The sequence below is a fragment of the Rhamphochromis sp. 'chilingali' genome (assembly GCF_963969265.1).
Source record: "Rhamphochromis sp. 'chilingali' genome assembly, chromosome: 5".
In the NCBI taxonomy this organism is placed as follows: domain Eukaryota; kingdom Metazoa; phylum Chordata; class Actinopteri; order Cichliformes; family Cichlidae; genus Rhamphochromis; species Rhamphochromis sp. 'chilingali'.
Window position 1 is genome coordinate 42,785,396 of NC_137932.1, and position 24,576 is coordinate 42,809,971.

Below are 24,576 nucleotides of genomic sequence, written 5' to 3' on the forward strand. Positions count from 1 at the left end.
ATGAAGCAAAACTAACATGAACTTATTCACTCAATTTGCACAGATACTACTGTATTTATAATCATGATTACACATCACAGTTCAAAGTTATCTTTATTTATCAGTTTCTGGGTTATTTTAATGAACAACAGATGGAACGATATCGGGGACAGTCTTAAGTTTGTACTTTTGCCTTACAGGGATTATTTGCACATAGTCTGACCTCTACCTTTTGCATACATGCAAACACTGACTTGGATACTCATATTAAAAAGTTTCAATCACTGAAACAGTACATGTGAAAAAAATGACCAAAAGCAGAATAAGTCAACTTTAAAAGATTTTAAGATCACTTGGTAACAGCCAGAGTGTGTGGTGTTTGATGTTTAATGAAGCTGACGTCAGCACTGTAGCTGCCGGTGTGAAAAGCATTAAAAACAAAGTAACATCTGTGATAATCAAATTTCTGTCTGTACTTGTTTGAAGTATGTACAAAAACCAGATAATCAGACAGGGTCCAGTTTTTTGCATTAAGTTGAAAATTGCAAATTACATTAAATTTTCTGGCGACAAAAAATTTGTTGTGACCAAATAGAACATTTAATACCTGAAAAAAGTTGCACACTGAACATGTTGTCATGTTTACCTTACAAGTACTTGAGTGAAATTAAAACCAGCAATATTTCCAGAACACTTACATTACTCCAAGTGCCTCAACCTTTACTGCAACAAACATTTCAGATGTTCAACCTCCATTTCAACAGTAACATATGAGGATATCCTGCAAAACCAACAGCTGCAATATTAAAACACTAAAATAGATCCTCAGATTTGGACGAAGTAACATTCAGGTTATTTCAGTCGTCAAAATTTCCCAATGAAAGAGCAAAGCTTGAAATGTACAAAAAAAGCTACTTTAATCCAAAACTGAGAAAAAAAATATGGTGTTAACCTAAAACAATCCTCAGGTTTATTTAAATGGAACATTGACCCCCACCCCCTCTGCCTAAAACAAAAGCATCTAATGAAAGTCATGAAAAGCCTGTAAAAGTCTTTTGGATGAGTGAAGCTTCAAGCGCACAAAAAGGCATGCAAAAAGCAAAACATCGTTCACACACTTGAACCTGATCGCAGCTAGCAGTAAAAATCTGACCTTTATCTGATTTCATTTAATGGAAATGGTTGTTCTACAAATGGTCATATGTAACAGTAAAAAAGACAGTCAACAGCGTCCAGTGGGCAGTAAACGTCTCAGCTGTGGGGTAAAAAACAAAAAGCAAGGTTTGTGTCCATTCAGCGTGATGCATCCCCACGGTAACCAGTTCGTTTGTTACGCAAAACGTTTGTACAGCAGTCGGTATGTTAGTCCAGGCTCCGCTCCTCCTGCTGGACAGCAGTGCTCGCTGTTAGTACGACCGTTTTCCATGTTCAACTCCTACAAAGCAGAAAAAACAAGTTAAGTGATGGTTATCATTAATTAACCTAAAATGCATGTGTTTGAATGTGGGAGGGAGCTGGAACCCAGACAGAACCCACACTGGGGAGAACATGCAGACTCCACACACAAGAAACTAGCTGGACGATGGGAGTTGAACCCAGGACCTCTTTGCTGTAGAGGTGGCAGTGTTAAACCCTTTGTCACCTTACCACCAATAAAGTGGGTGTCTATTCACTCTGCATAATACAGTAAATAAATAATGAACATCTCCTGTGTGTCTTGATGCATGCTCAACCATCCAGGTAAGTCAGTCCCAAAAGTTGATTTTGTTATCTGGACGTTTTCAGTGGGAGAAACGTTTCGTCGCTGATCCAGGTGACGTCTTCAGTCTCAGCTGACTGCAGGTTTCAATCTTATAAACAGTACGTCTGCATAATGACTGAAACCAGCCCTCTGAAGGAACAATGGGCTGGGAGGTCAGTTTATGATCATTCAGATTCTCATGACCACTGATCAACATCTACAGACCAAAGATACATCTTTCGCCATCTTACAATGGTTTGATTGTAGCCATTCACCAACTCTCTATGAATGGTACTCATGGCCACTGATCAGTAGTTGTTGAGGCTGTTAAAATCTCCCAAATGGATAAAAAAAAACTGAAGAAATTTAACTAAAACAGTGACATAGATATATGTCACATGCAGATTAAGAGCTTACTTCCTTTAACAAAAGATGCAAAAGAAACTTGGTCATAATAATAATAAAGACATTTGAGTCTACTTTACAAAGCAAATACCAGAGCTCTGCGTTCCACTGAATTTACTTTTTCTTCACATTAAAAAACAATACAGAAAAAATACATGAAAAAAGTTCCACATATATTCAAACCTAAAAACTGTTTTTCTCTCAGAATAACTAAGTTTGCCAGATTAAATTCCATTTGCTTGAAACTTAGCAAATGGAATTTGATTTAGGACAACAGAAATGTGTAAAACAATGAAAATCTATGAAATCTCACGTTGTGGTGGTGGCAGATGGCTGCCTGTCCCCTAGCCTGGCTCTGCCGGAGCTTTCTTCCTGTTTAAAGGAAGTTTTTCTTTCCCACTGTCGCCTAGTTCCTGCTCATAGGGGCCGTTTGTTTTCTGTTTTTTCTGTATTTATGTAGGATCTTTACCTTACAGTGTAAAGCTCCTTGAGGCAACTGTTGTGATTTGGCACGATTTATATATAAAACTGAATTTAACTGAAGTGTCTAGCTCCACCCCAACATTTAAAGGACTCAAAAATTTAAAGGACTTATAATTTAAGGATGCTCTTTTCTACGGCTTTTCTGCAGCCTCTTCGTTGCAGTGAGCAACTCCAGCCAGCAGATGGAGAACTATTTATTTTGTGAGTGTGTGTCTTTCTTAATGAGAACTTAACCTGTGTGATGAACTATGGTATTTTAGTAACTGCAGATTCATGCAGACTTTTGTCATCATTTTATGTTGTTGCATATTATAATGACATGTTTAATCATTTATTTTACACCATTAATGAGTTTTTTCTGTTGAACGTTTTTTGCAAGTGACAATAGATCATTCATTTCCATGTTGTTACATTTTTAAGCAAAAGAGTTTCAATCTGTGTTTGTTGCAGGATGCCAGCTGGTAAATACTAAAGACATAAAAACTAACACACACACACACACACACACACACGCACACACACACACACACACACACACACACACAATAAATAAAACTAAAGTAAAATGAAAAATGTTTTTAACAATAAACTCTTAAGTGAAATAAGCAAATCTACTTAAACTCAACTTTAAATAATTTAGCAAAGATAAAACCAGGATGACTCCCTGCTACACCCTGTGCAGAACACGTTTGGGTGCAGCAGGTTGTTTAGGATCAGATTTGGCATCATGCATAAGGGATTAACATTGCAGTGAGACAGATGTGTAAGCATTGTTGCTACTCACAGGTTATCAGATGCAGAGCACTGCAGACAAGCAGCATCAGTGCAGGAATACCAGCAAACAGAGGAGCAGTGGAACTAGGGGCAGAGGTGGGGGCCCGTGGCTGTGTCAGCTGAGGAGCTTCAGATTTGGTCGCTGTACACTTCTGACTGTTAACACAAAAGCAGAGACAGAGTCAGAACTACCGCCTCATTCAGGAGAATCCCCCAATGATCAGTTTAGCTCACAGTGTGGACTCACAGCTGCTTCTGCACAGCCTGCTTGCTGGACTCACAGCCTTTGGTCTGAGCCTGAGCTGCCATCATGTTGCTCTCAGCAGCCTTCTGCAGACTCTCTGCAGCCTCGGTCTTATGAACGGCCTGGGTCAGGTTCTGCTCAAGGGTGTCAATTTGATCTGAGAACAGAAAACAGGGAACGCTCCAGTGAATGCAAGGAACCATGCAAAAACAGATGAACCACACAAACAGCACACATACAGGATACTTCCAGATTCTGTTAAAAGGGGATTCTCCCTCCCCACTGTCGCCAAGTGCTTCCTTACATGGGATTGGCTGATAGCTGAGGTTATCTTATTATATTGTCTCACAACATAAAGGATCTTGAGAGGACTGCGGTTGGAAACAGGTGCTTTAAAAAAATGTAGATCTGTGAAGTAGAAATAAAACTCCAAGTCTACGTTCTGCTTAGTTTTCTGGACCTGTAGACAGTTTTCCAACCCAGCAACAGTAACTAACCAATCCTACATTTGTTTTCTTGGGAACTCCTCAGTCCGGACACGCTTTGAGGGTTTGTCTCAGGTCTGCGCCTGCATTAGCTTATAAGGAAACATGGAGTGGTATCAGAGAGCCTCCAGTGGGAGCTATGTGAGGAATGACCTGTGCTGTGCTGCCAGCACTCATCTTGTCTGGACTTTGACTTCGTCATTTGCAGAATGTTACTCAGGCTCAGTGAGATGATCATCATCAATCCTACAACCGGATTTTTTTTCTAGAGTTGTGGCATCATTTCACTTGTTTCCAACACACATTCATTTATTTCCTTTCATACTTAATTATTTCCAACATTCCTCCACTTCCAAAAACCAGGCTCCTAAAGTCTTCTGCGAAACAGCAAAATTATTTCAGTATGTTTAAAAAAAGCAGCAACATCTAAAGCTGGAAAATGAACCTAAATCAGAAGCCTAAAAAACTGCAGCCCAAACCTGGTAAACAACAATTTTGACTTTGTAGCAAATCCCATCCTTCATAACAGCTGTAAAGTATGTGAACTTTTAAGTAACTTACCAGTTTAAATAAAGTTTGCATTATTAGGCATTTGGCTTATTTGACTGACAGGTAGCTAGAGACATAGGGGGCTGTAGCTGTAGGTTCATAGCAATGACTGTATAAAAGTTTTCTACAGTCATTGGTGCATAGATGGTGTAAAAGATGAAAGTAGCTACCTAACATCATCCATTGGTTTCGTTGAGTCTGATTCTGAGATTAGGTTTTTTCCCATTGACATCTTGGTTTCAAAAACCAGAAGTGACAAGAAGGCACGGGTCTGATTGTGAAACCGCTTCCTAATGGCCTGAGACTGGAAACTTGTAAGTCAATGAGCATTCTTAAATTTTAAGCGTAACTTAATTTTTTTTATTCAGTATGACTCAAATGCAGTTATGTGATAAATAGCATGGCTCGCTGAATAACTGTCCAAGACATCTGCACTTTGGTTTTGGTGAAAAACAATTAGTGGGGTTTTATTAGTCTGTTTAATACATACATACAGCGTTTGGTGCAAACAGAAAAATTTCAGGGATCAAAAGCACACATTTTAAACGAAAACACGCCCTGGCTACATGTTTTTTCCTAGTCCGATGTTTTGTGACTGATTTCTTCCACACTGATTTGTTCATATTAAATAGTGACTGATGTTTATCAGAGCAACCCTCTCCCTTCTAACACAATGCTCCTTTCATATCTCCTCCGTACAGGAATTTATTGTTTCCCTTCAACCGCTTGCTGCAGGAAGTCACCTCCATTAATGTATGTCTCCACTTCCCATCAGGCCGCTGTTCTTGCCCTGTTATTTTTTGAGATTCCTAGTCAAGAAAATTGCTTTCCTTCGTATGATAAAGATTAGTGTTTTATGGTACAGTATTAAAAAAAATCACTTAAACAATACAAAGAGTCCTTTAATGAAGTTTTAGTTTGACATCTGTTTTTTAATGAGCTCTTTTTAAAAAGGAACTACTTAAACCAAGTCCTGCTGCTTTGGTTCAAAACTCATAGTATGAACAGCTTTAAGAACTGATCTCATTGAACAAAAGTTAAGAATGTGAGTGCTGAGTTGACCAGCAGGAGAGAAGACATCTATGTGTCACCACAAAGTGGTGCCTCTGAACCTCAAACACTTTTTTAGTTTCATTTTCAGTTTACGATGAAACGAGACAAACAAGACTAAAGCAGATTATCTTTTGAGATGGTTATCTTATTTGTTGCCGTTTACTAGTTCAAACTGGTTTGACAAAGAAAAAATGCTGCTGTCATCCCTCTGACTACGCTATGGTTTTAGCATCTTTAGCTACCAGAAGTAGGCCCTCCAGGGCTAAATCAATAGGTTAAAATAAACACTGGGCACAGGTAATATTTTGGATCAGAATTTTAAAAAATGCATGTTTTCATTATCCAGGGTTAGAACATCTTAGATGACCCCATACTTAACTGATTAGTCAGTAATAGGTGGTTTGAATTAAGCTGCTGTGAAAGTGTTAATGACTAAACTTAATGACCAACCCAAAACCTTAGTCGATAGTGATTCTTTTTTGCATATTTGGTGTCCGGGACATTTTTACACTAAACATTAACATTACAGAGAATCCAGACATCATCTCCAAGACGCTCAGAAAGCCCAACTGCCTCAACAACAAACAGATCTCCATGAGTGCAACTCTCAAAATGACAATATATAGACTTTACACCTGCTTAAAGAAATCCTACGTCACATATATACTACCAGACAAAACCTTGGACACACCTTCCAATTTCATGGTTTTGCTTTATTTTCATGACTATTTACATTGTAGATTCTCACTGAAGGCATCAAAATGAACACATGGAATTATGTAGTAAAAAAAGTGTGAAATAACTCAAAACTTTCCGTCCTTAGCTTTGATTACTGCCTTGCACTCTCTTGGCATTTTCTCAATGAGCTTCATGAGGTCGTCACCTGAAATGGTTTCCAACAGTCTTGAAGGAGTTCCCAGAGAGGCGGAGCGCTTGTCGGCCCTTTAGCCTTCACTTTGTGGTCCACCTCATCCGAAACCATCTTGATTGGGTTAAGGTCGGGTGACTGTGGAAGCCAGACCATCACTTCTTGGTCAGTTAGCTCTTACACAGCCTGGAGGTGTGTTTGGGGTCATTGTCCTGTTGTAATATTAATGATGGACTAATTAAACGGAAACTGGATGGGATGGCATGTTGCTACAGGATGCTGTGTTAGCCATGCTGGTTCAGTGTGCCACCTGCAAAGCCCCCCCACACCATGAAACCTCCTCCTCCATGTTTCACAGTGGGAACTATGCATGTAGAGATCATCCATTCACCTTTTCTGCATCGCACAAAGACACCGCAGGTGGAACCAAAGATCTCAAATGTGGACTCATCAGACCAAAGCTCAGATTTCCTCTGGTCTAATGTCCACTCGTTGTGTTTCTTGGCCCAAACAAATCTCTTCTGCTTGTAGCTTTTCCTTAGTCTTGGTTTATCAGCAGCTATTTGACCACAAACGCCTGATTCACAGTCTCCTCTGAATAGTTGATGTAAAGATGTGTCAGCTACTGAAACGCTCTGTGACATTTATCTGGGCTCTAATCTGAGCTGCTGCTAACTTGCGATTTCTGAGGCTGGTGAATTTATCCTCAGCAGCAGAGGTGACTCTTGGGCTTCCTTTCCTGGGGCGGTCCTCGTGTGATCATGTTTCGTTGTAGCGCTTGATGGTTCTGGTGGCTGCACTTGGGGACACATTTGAAATTTCGTGAATTTTCCGGACCGACCGACGTTGAGTTCTTAAAGTAATGATGAACTGTTGTTTCTCTCTACTTAGCAGATTGGTTCTTGCCATAATATGAATTATAACAATTGTTAAATAGGGTTGTCAGCTGTGCACCAACCTGCATAACACAACTGATGGTCCCACTCAAGGCAAAGAAATTCTACAAATGAACCCTGACAAGACACGGCTGTGAAGTAGAAACCATTTCAGGTGACTACATCATGAAGCTCACTGAGAGAAGGCGGCTACTTTAAGGAATATAAAATATAAAACATATCAATATCTTATCAATCTTTTCTTTGCTACATAATTCTATATATCTGGCTTCAAATATTTGATTTCTTCAGTATGTATCTACAATGTAGGAAGTAGTATAAATAAAGAAAAACCATTAAATGAGGAGGCGTGTCTGAACCTTTGACTGGTAGTTTATACACCAAAAACACCACAAAGTGAACCACTTGCCTCCCTGAGAGAATGTGCACAAAAGAGGAAGTGAAACATAAATGGTTCCTAAACTCAAAACCATGCAGAGCTTCCTGTTGTAACACCTCAGTCGAAGGTTTTTTTTTACATAACTGTTTCAACAGCTTTAAAAGAATAACAAAGGATATGAAAGAACACCGATGGGCAGCTGTTTTACAGCGAGACATTGCCTGGCTTTGGAAAGAAAAACAAAACAACAAAAAATGATCTAATTAATTTTAGAAGCACCACACAATGCTGATGCAGTTCAACCATCAACCCTGCTGGTACTGAAATATCTCCAGCACTTGGATTCACACAGAATTTTGTAGTTTGTGTTGCTGCAAACAGCACAAAGAATCAAAGACAACTGTTGCACCAGGTTTTGGACCTGATCATTAGAGGAAACATGAAGATATGTAAGAGTTAAATTAAAATGCAGGTGTTGGAGTTTGTGACATGTTGAGCTGCTCTGTGAAGTCACTTCTGCCCTGCGAGCTGTTGGCATAGCGTTGTGATCCTTCAATACAGGGAAACCCACATTCCTCAGACCTGACGGGTCCCGCTGTTTGTTCTGAAAGTAATTACACCGGCAACAAAGGAACAATGCACCAGTGTTGTGTGTAAAGTTGCTACCTTGGCACCTCGTGTATTTATTTACACTCTGTCCTCATGGCAACAGTGGAGGAAAATATGGCTAAGAATAGGGCCGGGGAAAAGTCTCCTTTCATGGCAGTGATGGAGTTTTTCCTACCTCTCAGCAGGCCGAGCTGAACAGTGAGGTTCGCTTCTTTCTGTCGCAGTTCCTCAATGTCCTCCTGCATGATGGTCATGTTCCTGTTCAGGAGGACCTGTAGAATGAATTAAACACACCCCAAAGGGAGAAGAAGAAAAAGAAACCTTGGTGTTACTGTGAGTTAACAGTTCTGTGCATTGCGTTTGTGTAATGTTTAGCTTTTCCTATCAATAATATTTCATTTTATATCACAAATCCCTTGATTTTAACAGCAAGATTTCTGACCGTGGTTCTGTCAACTATCAGCAACTTGTAGCAAGAGGGTCAGTGGTTAGTTTAAGACTACGCCCTTTTTTTCTTATGCCTCCATCATTATCAACCACATATTTTATATATATTGTAATAATTTAAAACTTACAGCAAAATTCTGATCAAAATCTGTAGGAAAACGATGCCACTGCTCACCTAATGGCCCGAGTACACATCACCCTGAGGCTACGATGGTGTGGACAAAAACATGCAGCTTCACTAACCACTGGGTGGCATCACCAGGGTTATGTCCATGTTTTGTGTAAATTTACCACAAACAGTTTATTGGTGGTAAGAATTCATTTCTAGTCATACAATAGGATTCATATTTAGATTTAGTGAGTTTAAAAAAGTTCCTGTCTGAGACATTGTTGACTTTCTGAGTATTGTGAGAGAAAGATTTCACTCGTTTATTTTCAAGAAGCTTTAAAGATGTGGGGCATTGATTAGGTGTGAGGAGCGTGTTCCAACTGCTCATCCACTTTGTCACAAGGTGCTTCCTCCTCTTAGGAGGCAAGTATGTGGGCGTAAACAAACCTCACAGGTGTTTTGGATCAAAGGAAGCAATGAACCAAGAAACTGACAAGTAGATGAACCGGGACTACCTCTACTAACTAGTCACTAGTCTTTCAGTAGAACTCAAATGTTCACAACCAGCATGACAAGTTGACAGGTTCTTTATGTGTAACAACTAGAACTGCTGCCTCACCAAGAGTCACGTTGCAGTTTGAATCTCTGTACATGCAGTAAAGATTTTAAAGTTTAACAAAAGATTTATTTGTTTGTAAACAACGTTTTTCATGAAGTTGATTCTTTCCAACAATTTTAATGTTTTTATATATATGATTAGTTAAACCTGTAAATCAGCTGCTAAAATGTGTGCTGGGTCTTCATGCCATCTCAGTGACTGTTGGGTTTGGCACACATCATGACTCAGACTCTCCGACTGAAGGTTTTCTGTTGCCTTCTTCCTGCTGTGTGATGGCAGGATTCCTCTTTGCTCTTTGGGAGCATGCAACATGAACATTTTGAGCAATTGAGAAAATTTGGCAAAGCTTAAATCAGCAGTAGAAACATGAATTTAATTATGAACTTTTTTTCAGTAAAACAAATCTAGATATTTTGACTTCACATAAATAATATATAGCTAGGACTTTTTTGTTTTCTGTAATGAACAGAGCTTCTATGTGGCAACAACTCAGTGTTTCATATCATTTTTGGTACGACATCAACTTGGACCAAACTTTGTGTTCTCAGAGCTAAGCTGGTGACTGAAAGCAGGGCAGCGCTGGCTTTTAGAAGAATTCCTTTCATCACAGGCAACAGTTATTATTAGATGTAAAGGACCAGTCCAAACAAATCTCTCCATCCTGAGAGGCCTTTTAATGATACAATATAACATAATCTGTCCACTCAGACTTCACTGATAATGACACTGATGCTGTGCAGAGGCAGAGATCTTTATTACGTCAATCTCTTATCAATACTGGAGCATAAGGACAGGTTTCCAAAATCCCCCTATTGTTATCACAATGACTCCTCAGTATGTAAAGTGAGAACTTTCATGTTAGTTCTCAAACGTGAGAACTAAAGTCAACCTCTGCAGTGGTTTTGTATCATCACTGGTCGGAAGTTGAGTTGTGCGTTGGTTATTTTGACATCTGTAAAATATGGTGTAGTGCACTGTGGGATTGTTAGACGATTATGTGTAGGTTTTAGCATAACAACATTAAAGATATCTGCATGACTCAGGTTGATCAAAGGAGCTTGCAAAGAAAAGCGTCTGGACTTCTTTAAGTTGCTTGAAGACGTTTCACCTTCATCCGAGAAGCTTCTTCAGTTCTAAGGTCAAATGGTGGAGAGTCCCAGATATAAACCTAGTGGGAGTTTCCCCCCACAGAGGGACAAAAGGACCCCTGATGATCCTCTAATCGCCTGAGCCAAGGTGTGAAACTGGGCGTGGGTCACAATCAGCCAGAGTTTCGGGTGAGCTCATTGTGAAACCTGGCCCCACCTTATCATGTGATTTCCTGAGGTCAGATGGCCCAGGATGTGAGTGGGCGTTAAGGCATCTGGGAAGACAAAACGCCAAGACACAAACTTAACAATGTGGTGTATGCTGTACAGTGCAGCGAAGAATGCCGAGACCTCTACATTGGAGAGACCAAACAGCCACTTCACAAGCGCATGGCACAACACAGAAGAGCCACCTCCACAGGACAAGACTCAGCAGTCCATCTGCATCTAGAGGTCAAAGGTCACTCTTTCGAGGATGCCAATGTTCACATTTTGGACAGATGGTTTGAAAGAGGAGTGAAAGAAGCATCTATGTCCACTGTGAGCGACCATCTTTGAACAGAGGCGGGGTTTACGACACCAACTCTCTGCCATCTATAATCCAGTTTTGAGTTCCCTTCCCAGACGCCTTAACGCCCACTCACATCCTGGGCCATCTGACCTCAGGAATTCGCATGATAAGGTGGGGGCAGGTTTCACAATGAACACACCCGAAACTTTGGCTGATTGGGACCCACACCCAGTTTCACACCTTGGCTCAGGCGACTAGAGGATCATCAGGGGGTCCTTTTGTCCCTCTGTGGGGGGTCACTCCCACTAGGTTTATATCTGGGACTCTCCACCATTTGACCTTAGAACTGAAGAAGCTTCTCGGATGAAGGTGAAACGTCTTCAAGCAACTTAAAGAAGTCCAGACGCTTTTCTTTGCAAGCTCCTTTGACTACGATGACCTGGATGACTGAGAACCTTCACAGACACGACTCAGGTTGATGGCGTTTCAGTGGTTCACTTTACCGTTTGATCAGTTTTTGGGTTTTTTCTTGTTTTCGTAGAACCTTTTTTGAAGGCTCGATGTAGGGATCTGGATTCCTTTCTGTTTGCTGTTCTTCTGCCCTCACAGCAGTGCTCCTTTCTGCTAACTGTGTGCTTTCTGATCTTTACCAATGTCTTAACATTCATACTGATTATTGATTTCTGATAGACAAGGAGTGCAAAAATGGTTCACGGGTAGGTGCTTCCAATGTTGCTGGTCTCATTGATAACTTTTACAGTAAAAAAAAAAGTGCAATAACAATCACTTAAAGGAAGTTAATACCCAAGTCAAAAGACAAACATTACAGACAGCCTCAGCTGATTAACATGAAAACACACCAACTAAAATTAAACCCAGATCTCAAAATTTCACGTAACAACTGCAAATATCACATGTAGTCCAAACGTTTCACATCTGAGAGCTCAGAGCATGACTGGAAGGACTGAGCGACAGTTGTTCTTTACATGCAGAAAAGAAGAGCGTGTGTTTACGGCAGTGGAGTTTAACTGACACGTCCAGGCTTTTCCCTCGACAGAGGACGTTTTTGTCTTTCTTAATCCTGGAAAAAGGTTTTAGACAAATCCTAGGAAACTCCCACCTCTTACATTGTTGTTGCCTTTTTTTAACCAGTTTTTCTAATTAGATTTTCACTTACTCAGGTGCAGTTAACACTATTGCTTATTAGATGGCTAGAAGTAATGGTCATATAAGGTAACAGACTTTACTGCACGTCGCTCTGCACAGTCACACCCAAAGAACTAATCAGAATCAAGAAAAATCCAATCACGGTGGAGTTACAGGTTTTGGACTTTCAGCATGAGTGCTGCAGGCTTTATGGAGCCAGAAAGGACTCGGAAGGCGTTATCAGCCAGTGCTACCAAGTAGCCTCTGTTAGCAAGCCGCATCCATTTACTGGGTGGGTGTTTTATGCACACAGTCCTAAGTAACAAATACATAAAATATAAAACAAATAAATAAAAAAACACTACAATTTCATTTACTGTGAATTCAGCACAAACGTCTTGGACATGTTAGTAAAGTTAAGAATTATCTTTCAGATATCTCCTTTAAAAATCCTCCAAAAGGTCGTAAGTGTACTGGAGGAATTCCAGCTTTGGCCCCGTTGTTGTTAGATGCCCTCTGCATATTCACTGAATGTCCCGATTAACCAGCTGCAGTAATATAAGATAACCTTTCCTTTTTATAGACAGGTGAAATCTACATCAGAAGGATAGAGGTGGTGCAACTTTGTCAGGTCCCTTTGAAAACTTTGCATCCAAGGCTCAAAGCTTCTTAGGAGGATTTTGTTTGTTTGTTGTGCCTCACTTTTTACTTTTGCTTTCATTTGCTGGGAGGGTTTAGCCAGTACTTTGGGGTAAAACGAAACTCTTCACAATGGTAACCCTGTTTAGGTGGACTTTGCTAAAACTTTGTATGTCTGTGTGGGGATGCCACAGGAGACCTGCAAAAAGAAAAAGCCTGCACGGTTGACTTGACAGCATTAATTGCAGTGCTGGGGAAATGTTGATGAAGATAGTTGAGAATAACTGCTAACCTCTGAAAAGCAGCTGAAGGATATCTGACAGGATTTCTTCTACCAGCTTGAAGTTGAGCACAGGAAGCTGACAGGAAGGACAAAATAAACTTTGGTTTCTTTGGTACTTTCCAAAATGTCTGCTTTGTCAGTGTGGATGATCATCTTGCTATAATTCTCATAAACATGCATATTTAAGAGATCTTTGCTCATTGGCACTCAGCCCTAAAAGCAGCTTCAACATAAGATTCTGTTTCCTTGAGTTTCATTTTGCTTTTATGTTTGCGATGACCTGATTTGCGCACATCACAGTGGTGAGCATGTTTCTAGAAAAATGCTGCGTGTTTGTACATGCATCCATTTCCATAATCTCAATAGCTGTGGACAGCTAGCAGCAATGACGCCTGCAACTACTTCAGCACAAAAATGTGTGCAGAAGCCAAACATTTTTACTGGATGAGTAGAAAAGTCAGAGTCAAGAGGGGAGAAGTTAGACTGAGGAAAAAGTAAGGAGCAGGCAGGGAGGGAGGAGTGAAGGAGTGGAGAGTGGGAGTGAGTCAGGACGAACCACAGGAAGAGGGAGAGAGAAGGCAAACACTCATTTTTTCCAACCAGCGACTCTCAGAATACAGAGTTGGAAATGTTGGAAGCAACTGAATGCCTCTTATCCTATAAACACTGAGTCAAGCCTGCAGGGAGGAAAAAAGTTGTTGTACGCGAAGGAAAATCAGGTCTCCCAAAGTGGAAAGAGTTGAGCAAAGAGGAGGAGAGAATCCCACTCTGTTCATATCTGAGCTCATTTTCACACTCAGAGAAATCCTTGTTGCATCAAACTCAGCTCTGCACCGTCACTGTGGATATTTCACATTTTGACTCCTAAACATGCTAAACTCTGGTCTCCGTCTACCCTCTCTGATGACATTTATTGATATGTCTCAGCGTTTTTTCTTTTTGAGGACAGATGGAAGCCATTAGTGTTTTGGTGAGGTGGGTGGGGCAGCTTTGGTTTCAATTTTGCAAGCTGGATTAAAAAAAGATGCTATTTTCAGTATCAGTATTAAGTTTGTAATTTAAGTCAAACTATCATTCTTGGGAGCTTCCAGTGCATGCTGGGAAGTCTGCTGATGTTTGGGACTCATTGTGAGTTAAGCACAACTTCAGCTTCAGTCTAAAGCTGGCAAGAATAAAAAACTGAGGTGAATCTAATGCATTTCTATTTGGCTCTTTGCAGTGTCGACCGTATGACCGTAGGTTCTATTGGTGGTTGTGATGAAAGGAACCAATCAAAAAGGTTTTGACTTTTATTCCCGCAGTATCAAAGATAAAGAGAGCGTTTTTTTAAACCGGTTTAAAAGTCTAAAAAGTGAAAGGAGCATATTAGTCATTTAATTTAGTTGAAATTTGCCACCCAAACATCCACCTTTCCCCCCTTTCTACTTTGTGGAGCCTAGCTATGCCAGCTATCAAAGGGCAAGAGGCAGGTATGCCCTTCAGACAAATATTCCCACTAACATTCAATTAGGAATCATCATTAAACTGTGGGAGGAAGCAGGAGTACCCGGAGATGAGTAGAGCATGAACCTCCACACAGGAACACGGGACCTTCTTGGTGTACGAGAACAGTGCTAACCACTGTAGCAGCAGGCCAACCTACACAACATACTTCTATTAAAAAAGACGTAGAGCTTTTTAATTGTCGTGCACATGATATGGCAGGATAATATTTAGTAATTTGTTCATGTGCATATGACTGCAATGTTGCAGCTGAAAATTATTATAATGTCTTAGATACAATAAGAAGCTTCTGAAGGGTTTGTGGAGTTAAGGGTGTAGTAAGGCCAACCGACCATCGTGCAAACTAACCTCAAAGAAAATTACTCGTTGGTCCAACGATATATGAACATTTTCTAATATGAAGCAAAGGCTGGCTCACCATTTTAATGAAACAACCATACTATGCAAAGATAGGTACAGCAGGAGGGGAGCTTTGCATGGCTCTGATAACTGATCCAACTGGTGCTCTGTTATTCTATTCTATTCTTTTCTATTTCTTCAACTAAGTCTACATCATTGTAAACTACATAATCAGTCTGACATAAATGCCACCCATGGGTAGCAGAGGAGGTGCTGAAATGATAAATAAATGACTGAACTCACGTTTTCCTGCCGGCACTCCTCCAGTGTGACGTTGGTGGTATTGAGTTGGCCCAGGAGCACCAGGTTCTCAGCTCTCTGTTGCTCTGTCTTCCTCCTTTCCTCCAACACCATCCTCTCCAGAGCTTCTTTGTTCTTGTTATACACCACCTTTGCCCCTTCCATCTTCTCGGTGACCTCCTGCAATTCGGCGCGGCATTGGGCTGCGCCTTTCATGTCGGGAGATGTCGCCCACACCACGATCACGATGAGAGAGATGATGGACCAGAGCGCCAGCAGGGCAATCACCACACTCTTTACCATCTGGGAGGACTTGGAGGCGGCCGCCATCGGGGGGATTGGAGGCTATGAAAATGATGACAACGATGAAGAACGGTGGAGAACGGTGGAGCAGCTGCTCTCAGTAAGTCTCTCAGGTTGAAGTGAGCTGGAGTTTCCCTTCAGGCTGGGCAGGGACACAGGGAGGGGCTCCCTCACACGATGACAGGAGGACGGCAAACCTCACCATCTCCACCCCCAGGAACCATCCCACCCTGAACCTCGCCCTCCTTCTCTGTGTCGGTGTTATCAAACCCAGAGAGCATGCAGCGATCAACAGGAAAGTTACAACATCAGAGTGAAGCCAGCAGAGTTTAACACTCACACAGAGCTAAGTTGGAAAGTTACATGTAAAGAGAGAGGGAGGGTGTCTGTGGGTGTGTGGGTGTGTGGGTGTGTGTCGAACACTGAAGCTTTCTGTTTCTATTTCCCAGCTTGCCAGTGATGATCTTGGATGAACTCAAACTGCAAATATGCTCCAGGCAGAGAAATGAAACTCAGAAAAGAGAAACAGAGAAAAGAAAGACAAAGAAACGCAGCATCAGAAAGAAAACCTACTTTACAGCCGCATTCATGTTTTCATGCCAGCTGCTGGCACGTAGATCCCACAAGCCCCACCCTCTGATTCACAAGACCACAGCCCCCAATGCCCACCATGTCTACCTTCGCTGTGATTGGCTCAGGGGCAACAGTCTCTGTGGTTTAGCCAAACATCTTTTTAAACATCTGTAACTCCTACCAGGAGCTTTAAGGGACCCTGGTCCAGCTGTGGCTCCATGTCCCTGAATCACCTAGGGTTAGCCACTCCTTTAACAACACCCACCTACCCCACCCCGTCAGGACAGAGTTTTCAGGGATGGAGCCAAACACATGCAAGTTGTTTTCATAAAGAAGCCAGTGGATAATACTTCTCAGCATGTTTACGGGCAGCGTCTGCAGAATAGATGAAACAGGGAGACTTACTGAAAGCAAAGAGCCTTAAGACCAAACAACACTCACTTCTGGTAAATGGACCAGCTGCTCACAGCTGGAAAACACCAAACTATTGTTGCTGATGGGAGAGCTTTAAAGAGATTTTAGAATCAAAATGCATTACAGCTTAAATAAAAATGCTTCTTTTTTCAAATCTAACTGGAAATAACATTCATTTTCCTGTCCAAACAATAATGCACTGACCTCTGCCTTTAGTTCTGTGTTTGCTAACTGCTCTGACAGATAAACAGTTAGTGTAGTGAAGGTGTCCTGGGCCAAGTCCATAAATAGCAGAGAAAAACAGTGAGCAGGAAACAGTGGCTTTCTGCCATCATTGTCAATGATAAATATGCCTGTTCATCAGCACAGCTGCCATAGTGCTGGGTGGTTGAGTGCATCTATGAGGAGCGACAGCTGTACACAAAATCGGTTGCTGTACAATTTCAGCTCATTTTCAACCAGGTTGGTTTGTTTCAATCCTTTAATTATATTCATTATACAGGATGCTTAGTTTAACATGCACATTTTCATACTGAAAAATAATCCCATTGTTATTATTCTGCAGGTGTTTGTGTATCCTTCAGTTAAAAAGAGAAAACCGACTGAAAAATATAAAATATGTTTCTCTACAATTCACACCAATCGACTGTCCCATTAGAATTAGTTTTCAAACGAGAGCTGCGACTCATTTAGTCACATCAGAGCTACAGTCCAGTTTTAACTTCTTTTATAGAAATCGAGACTCAAAGGAAGTCAAGTTTAACAATGCTGTGGACCTCTGCATGCGTCGATAGCTACAATTCAGTTACACTAGTTAATTATATGTTAGTGCCATGAAAAAGATATTTACATTCACAGGTTTAGTTCATTTAGGGCTCCAAAAATATTAAATATACAAGGATGCAGAACAGTTGAGAGCACCAACCTTTCACTTTGGAGAAGCTGAAACTGATTATTTTTCTTGATTAAAGCAATAAATCATTCATTAAAATTACCGTATGTTTTTCTCATTTTGCCATCCTGAATGCAGGTTTTCAAAATCACCGTTTAAACTAAGAAACAGAGTAGCTATCACTTTAGCCAAATGGTGTGTATACCTTAAAATATGAACCACCTGCAAACACAAAACTATCTGAATTCTTCAAACCTTCAAAAGCTGCAGCAAAAGCCAACAGGAAATGTTTAATCAGCATCACTTTCTTGCCACCATATAAAGATTTGTGAACCGATTCAATTCTTTTTATTTATATAGGACCAATCACAACATCGGTCTCCTCGAGGGGCTTCGTGTTGTTAGGTAAAGACCCAATAATGCAGAGAAAACATGAGAACAGAGAAAGAAAACACTCCTCTGTTCTCAGATCTGATGTTTTTGGCTTGAAGGCAGACAGCCAGCTGACCTCTGACCCTCCTTTCTACTGTCCAAACAGAGGAAGTGCTGTGCATTCAGATGAGGTCAGGGGTTAACCGCACTCTCACACAGCATGGCAATACTAAGCCAAGACCGGAAATAATATGTCCATGATTGTATTTTTTAAATTAAATTAAGATAAGATAAGATAAGATAAGATAAGATAAGATAAGATAAGATAACCTTTATTAGTCCCACACGTGGGAAATTTGTTTTGTCACAGCAGGAAGTGGACAGTGCAAAAGTTATGAGGCAAAAATTAGAATACAATAAGAATAAATACAGTACACAACTGTACAGAATAGAATAAAATAATATACTATATACAGTAGAATAAAATAAAATAAATATACAATAAGATAAGAATAGAATACAAATACAAATACTATATACAACTGAGTAAAAATACAACCCTCTAGTTCCATATGATGAGAGTACTGGATACACGGTGTTGTACTCCGTCACTCTGGGATAATCTAAATGTGAATTTTGTCTTATGAATCAAGTGCCTTGTATTTGTTATTTATTGATGGTGCAGCAGTATTAACCAATGATAGAAACGTGGCGGTCAGAGACATGGTCGCATCAACTCAAACCTACAATTTTAAACTTCTTTAAAACCTTCTTTGAAATCTAAATGCATTTTAACATGTAGTTTCTAATAAGGTTCAGGTTGTTTTCCTCCCTTTCCTGGAAACGAGATGAGCCGATCAGTGCCACACATCCACAGTCGCTCTGATGGCCGCTTGGTGTTGGTGTCAAAAGTGAATCAATCTCCACTGACTCTGATTTTAAAATACAAAACTTTACAGCACAAATGAACACGTTTAAAGTTTAGTGCAAAAGCAGTCTCAGCAAAGTGAGCTAATTCAAACCAGGAACAGTGGTGCTGATGTTAGCAGCAGATATACCAAAAACAGAGGCTTAAGAGGAAGAGCAGCTAATCTACTCATCAATCCCGAGCTCTCCCTGTCTGCCAAAGCAACCTTGAATGTTGCTGAACCCTGAAATGCCCCCAATCCACCAGGAGTGTGAGCGTGTGCTTGGATGAATGTGTGTGTGAATGTGTGGGTGACTCAGGTAAACTAAAACAGTGTCATGTTGTCACACTTCCTGCTGGCTGTGTGTTAGTGGCTTCATATTCCAGCTTACCAATAAAAGCAGTGCTGTGCTCTGCAGCTGATTGTGTTGTCCAAAAACAACCAAAGTTTTCATTTCTGTTTCTAATTGTTTTGTTCAGCGTTGTGTTACTGCTGACACTAAGACATCACTAATGAGATAATGTGGTTCAGTTTAACAGAACGCATAAGAATCCAGCATGTCAGACAGTGAGTGAAGTACTGTCGCTTTGTGAGGAGAGATTTGTGCAACCCCTTGCACAAGCTCAGATTTGAAACAAGTTGTTTTTGGCTTGTGACAGTCTCCAGTCCCTGTGTGCCCTTTGAGGCTTCATCATCTCATGATTTCATACCTCGGACTGATTCCGAAGCAGTGATGATTTTACAGCACCACCTGCTGGAAGATCACATACTCTACACCTTCAAACTCCCAACACAGACAAGAGTTCAATAATTATTCATGGTATTATTTTATACACTGTGATCATTTAACAAAATTCTGTTAAAATTATATTTTAAAAAAATTGTGACCATCAATAGTGATCTGTGTATTCGTTCAGTTTCTGGGCCTTCAGCTGGCACTGCAATAAAAACAGGCATGATTCTGTGGTGAAAATGACTGAATGGGCTCCAGAACACTTCATTGTTTGTGAACACAGTTCACCATGCCATCGATAAATGCAGGTTAAAGTTCTATCATGGAAAGAAGAAGCCATTTGTTACCAGAAATGCGTCCTTCCTCTCTGGGCCAAAGCTTGTTTAAAATGTGGGGAAGTAGAAACCTGTTCTATGGTCAGAAGAATCGAGATTTGTAATTCTGTTTGTAAAACATGCATGCTGCATCCATCGAGGTAAAGGTCAGAGAAAGAGACCATATGGCTTGTTATCAGCACTCAGTCCACAGCCCGTATCTTTGTTGGTATAGGGGTGCATTAGTGCAGCGGTCCCCAACCCCCGGGCTTCGGACCGGTACAGGTGTTGTGCCAAACTAGGTATCCCCGACAGAATTTGTTTCCCCTGCGTAGGGAGCACACGCTGGACTGTCCAAATCACGGACAAACAGTATCCCACATTGTTGATTTTTCGTTTACAAACACTTCTTATAATGACCAACTACTCCTGACATTTTTGAGATGTTAGCTCTTTATACAACGAAGTTATAGTGGGATACAAATAATATCAGGCTGGTCCTGCCACAATTTGTTCCCCCTGTGTAAATCACGGACAAACAGTGTCCCACATTGCTGATTTTTTGTTCACAAACACGCATTACTCCTGAAACTTTGGAGGATTTAGCTCTTTATATAGTGAAGTTACAGGAGAATAAAAATATTTATCAGCCAAAATGTTAATGGTTTATTAAAATAATCCCATCTGATACCTCGTGAGCAATAAATATATAATTTTCTGTTGTAACCTTCAAACTGAATGGTAACGTAACGATACTAATTTTTCACTTTTTCACAAAATGAAAACATCAGTACTTCCTGCATACTCCCAGCACAGGGGAAACAAATTATGTCGGGGATACCTACTTTGGGACACCGGTCTGTGAAAATATTGTCGGGCATAAACCGGTCCGTGGCGCAAAAAAGGTTGGAGACCGCTGCATTAGTGCATATGGAACTGGCAGCTTGCACGTCTAGATAAGCATGATCAGTGCTGAAAGGTGTGCAGAGCAATATATGCTGTCATGTCTGTGAAGGTTCTCAGTCATCCAGGTCATTGTAGTCAAAGGAGCTTGCAAAGAAAAGCGTCTGGACTTTTCACCTCTCATCCGAGAAGCTTCTTCAGTTCTAAGGTCAAATGGGTTGGGGTTTGACTGAACCAAAGCTTAGTGTTTTTATCACCTTTAATATTGTAGCAATACCTCGGATGGGCTTTTTTCTGTTTTTGCAGCTTAAGATTGGCTTGTTTCACCCATGGAGAGCTCCTTTGACTGTTATCGGTTCACCGCATAATCTTCCAAATGCAAACACAACACCTCAAATCAACTCTTTCAAGCCTTTTATCTGCTCAATTGATAATGACATAACAAAGGAATTCCTCACAGCTGCCCATGAAATATTCTTTGAGTCAGTTGTCTAATTACTTTCGGCGCCTTTAAAAAGATGGCGCATCGAACTGAAATGTGGATAGCCCCAAACGAAGGCTGAGAGTTATGTCCATGTCCATTATATGTTTCAGTCGACAGGTAAAAAAAAAAACTTGTGTCAGTGTCCAAATATATCTGGACCTAACTATGTTAAATGTTAAAAGTATGTCTCTTCTGATTAGTACAAAACCTTCTTTGAAATATCTTGAAATTTTCAGCATTTTTTTTAAATGTAGCTAACATATGAATGAAGTGTTACCACATTTACATACATGAGAACTAAAGGTCTCACATGAGGGAAAAACATCCAGCGTTCACATACTGAGCCATGTGTTGTTATCCGTTAGTCTTGTTTTGAAACACTCTGCTGGTTTCACAGCAGCAGCAGCTTCCTCAGTCAGTTGATGATGGAGTCTCTGCTGGTCCGGGTGATCCTGCTCGCTCTCAGTGGTGAGTTCTACTTTCTGTCTTTTCTGTCGTCAATTAATGAATTCAAATTCACACTTCACTGACTCACCGACTTTAAAACTGGATGTTTAACGAAGACGCTGTCGACAGGCTGAAGCTCTGTTCGCCACTTTAGGCCAATTTAAAAGGATTTTATGGTGAAAATCTGTTCAAAATGAAGCTTCCTGTGTGCAGGATTAAGAGATTAGAGTGCAAAAGAGAAAATGTTTATTGGCTTACAGACTTACAGGTTTGATTGAATAAACATTCATTAAAAATTAATTTAGAAGGTTTTCCTCTGTTTTAAATCTTGGTCAAACAAACTAAACGCTGATGTTGTTTAAAGTTGGATGCAAAGAAAACAGGCACATTTTTTAATACGTTTCCAAAAGGTTAAAGTTTTTGATCATAATGGTAATATTTTGAGATTTTTTTTTTAACATACTTTAATTTTTAAGCTATTTTCTTCTTTAACATTTATTCAACAAATCTGGACCCAAACATTTCTGATTTTATGACATGTTATAACATTTTTTTCCCATGTTAATTTTTTATTTTTAACACTCACTTTGTAGGTTTTGATTTTCCACTACAAGCTTTTTTTACGTGTTCATATTACTTTACACAACATTTCAGTATGTGAGGAATATCAAACGCTTTGATGTTGTTCATGTAAAGGTTTACAGAACCACGCAGCTGTCGATCCCTCATCGACCATCCAGGTGAGGCTTGGAGAGAATGCCACCCTGCAGTGCCCTCTGCTGGACACCTCCAATTTCACCATGCTCACCACCACCACTGCCCCGACCGCGCCCACCACCCTCAGCTGGTACAGGAAAGCACCAGGACAGGGACCACAGCTCCTTGTCTCCTTCAGGTCTATGGATAGACTCAAACTGAAATACGGCAACGGTGTTCCCCGCAGTAAAGTCTCTATAGCGGCCGATGGCTCACTGGTGGTGCAAGGCTCCAAGCAGAGCGACTCGGCGGTTTATTACTGTGGAATCAGCCGGGGAGATGACCGGAAGAAGGAACCAAGGCCACGGAGCCGCAGAAGGAAATAATGTCAGGAGTGAGGATCGGCTTTACTTCGCTGCTTGTTCAGACTGTTTCTCTGCTCTTCTTCAGTTCCCCTCATTTTTAAGCCTCATCTTTGAACATCATACGCAGAAGAATATCTGCACCCCATCTCACAGTTTAATAAATGTGCTTTTTTTGTGCAGTGACTGAAAACAGTGAGCTTACATGTACAACGGCCAAGTTTCTGAGATTTTTAATTAACTTGTGTTTGAATTAAGAGTGATTTAAAGGCTGTGCTTTTTCAATATCCATGCGCTCTCACAGTCCGGCCAAATGAAGCTGTTGCTGTAAAGGTATTTGCTTTGTGGCACTACTTTTTCTTTCCCCACCATTTCTGCTGGCAGATTTATTGCTAGATTATAGCATCAGCAAAGCTAAAAATGCATAAATAAAAACTGCCTTTCTTGTACATTGCAGTACGCTATCTTTTCTTTGATTCTGTCTTTGCCAAATACAGGAAACACACTTGTTCACCCAGCAAGAATGCTTGCTTCCTGTTGATACCTTCCATAATAAAAACTGTTGATCCAAACATAGTTTCAGCCTTGTGTGCCTGTTGTTGTGTCCTGTCTCTTCCCTGAACTCCTCTGCCACCCATTTCCCCTGAGAAACCATTGCACAGCTGCAGCAGTTAGCCAGGCTGTGTTTGGTCGGTGAATGTGCTCTGACAGCAGTGATGTGGTTTTGTTGGTGTCTACTGTGTTTTCAGCATAATTTAGTTGTTTGTGTGTGTGTGTGTGTGTGTTTTGATTTGGTGGATATGAACGTTCCCTTTCACTCCTGCTATTGTCCTTCTGTCACACTCCACCCTGTCTGCACGTTCCTCTTCACCTCTCCTGTGAATTGACTGCTGCTTTGGATGGCTGACCCCAGGTACTTAAACTCATCCACCTTCACCACCTGTGCTCTGTGCAGCTTCACTGTTATACCTTTTTCTCATTCACAGATGTGTGCTGTAATACCAGGACATTTCATTCCTTTTACTTACAGGCTTTCTTCTACCTGCTCTTTGCTGTTGTTACAGATCACAGTATCATCTGCAAACATATAGTTCACAGAGACTGTTGTCTGACCTCATCTGTCAACCTGTTCATCATCACCACTGCAAACAAGAAGCAGCTCAGAGTTGAGCCTTGGTGTAAAGTCAAAGCCTTCTGTCACTCTTACTGCACACCTCAGCGCTGCCTCTGCACAACCTTCATGTACTTCTCTGCCACTCCTAAATTTATACCATGAATGTCGAGGTTATCTGAAAGTTTTTTATAATCTCTTTTATATTAATAATATGCACAGGGAAACACATGTAACAACATTTTTTGACCTAATGAAGAATAGTTTAAAAAAAAGAGTTATTAGTTATTAAAGTAAAAAACTTCTCATTAGTAAGCAGAAACCTCTAGAGCTTGTCAAAATCTGACGCACCTCATATCATTAAATATCTAACCATATATATTTTACATTATTAAAATTGAAAATACAGATAAAGCATGACTTAAAGATTCATTGCTACAACTTACTTTTCACCCTTCTATTGTCCTTGAATTAAGGACAGCCTGCCTCTGTGCCATGGGGGCATGTAGGCCAGCTTAACTTGAGATTTATTTCTTCTTTAACCTAAACGTTTCACATTTAAAGCTCGAACCCAAGTGACTGAAAAATAGCTGTGATGTCATAAAAGCTGCAGGT

The 24,576-nt window shown here is 40.6% G+C and overlaps 2 protein-coding genes across 2 annotated transcripts; one reads left to right on the plus strand and one right to left on the minus strand.

The window, feature by feature from the left end:
• Positions 1-115: 115 nt before the first annotated feature.
• Positions 116-15,901, minus strand: LOC308397295 (uncharacterized protein). Its single transcript, XM_080883139.1, has 5 exons — positions 15,453-15,901; positions 8,641-8,737; positions 3,630-3,783; positions 3,393-3,538; positions 116-1,414 (listed from the first exon to the last, which is right to left on the minus strand). Coding segments are annotated over exons 1-5 (726 nt in total). The 5' UTR covers positions 15,780-15,901; the 3' UTR covers positions 116-1,412.
• sid1 (secreted immunoglobulin domain 1) lies at positions 8,776-23,417 on the plus strand. The gene is made up of 3 exons (XM_080883140.1): positions 8,776-8,798; positions 21,743-21,813; positions 22,489-23,417. The coding sequence occupies exons 2-3, from the start codon at positions 21,768-21,770 to the stop codon at positions 22,872-22,874; spliced, it is 432 nt and encodes a 143-aa protein (XP_080739266.1). The 5' UTR covers positions 8,776-8,798; positions 21,743-21,767; the 3' UTR covers positions 22,875-23,417.
• Positions 23,418-24,576: the final 1,159 nt, after the last annotated feature.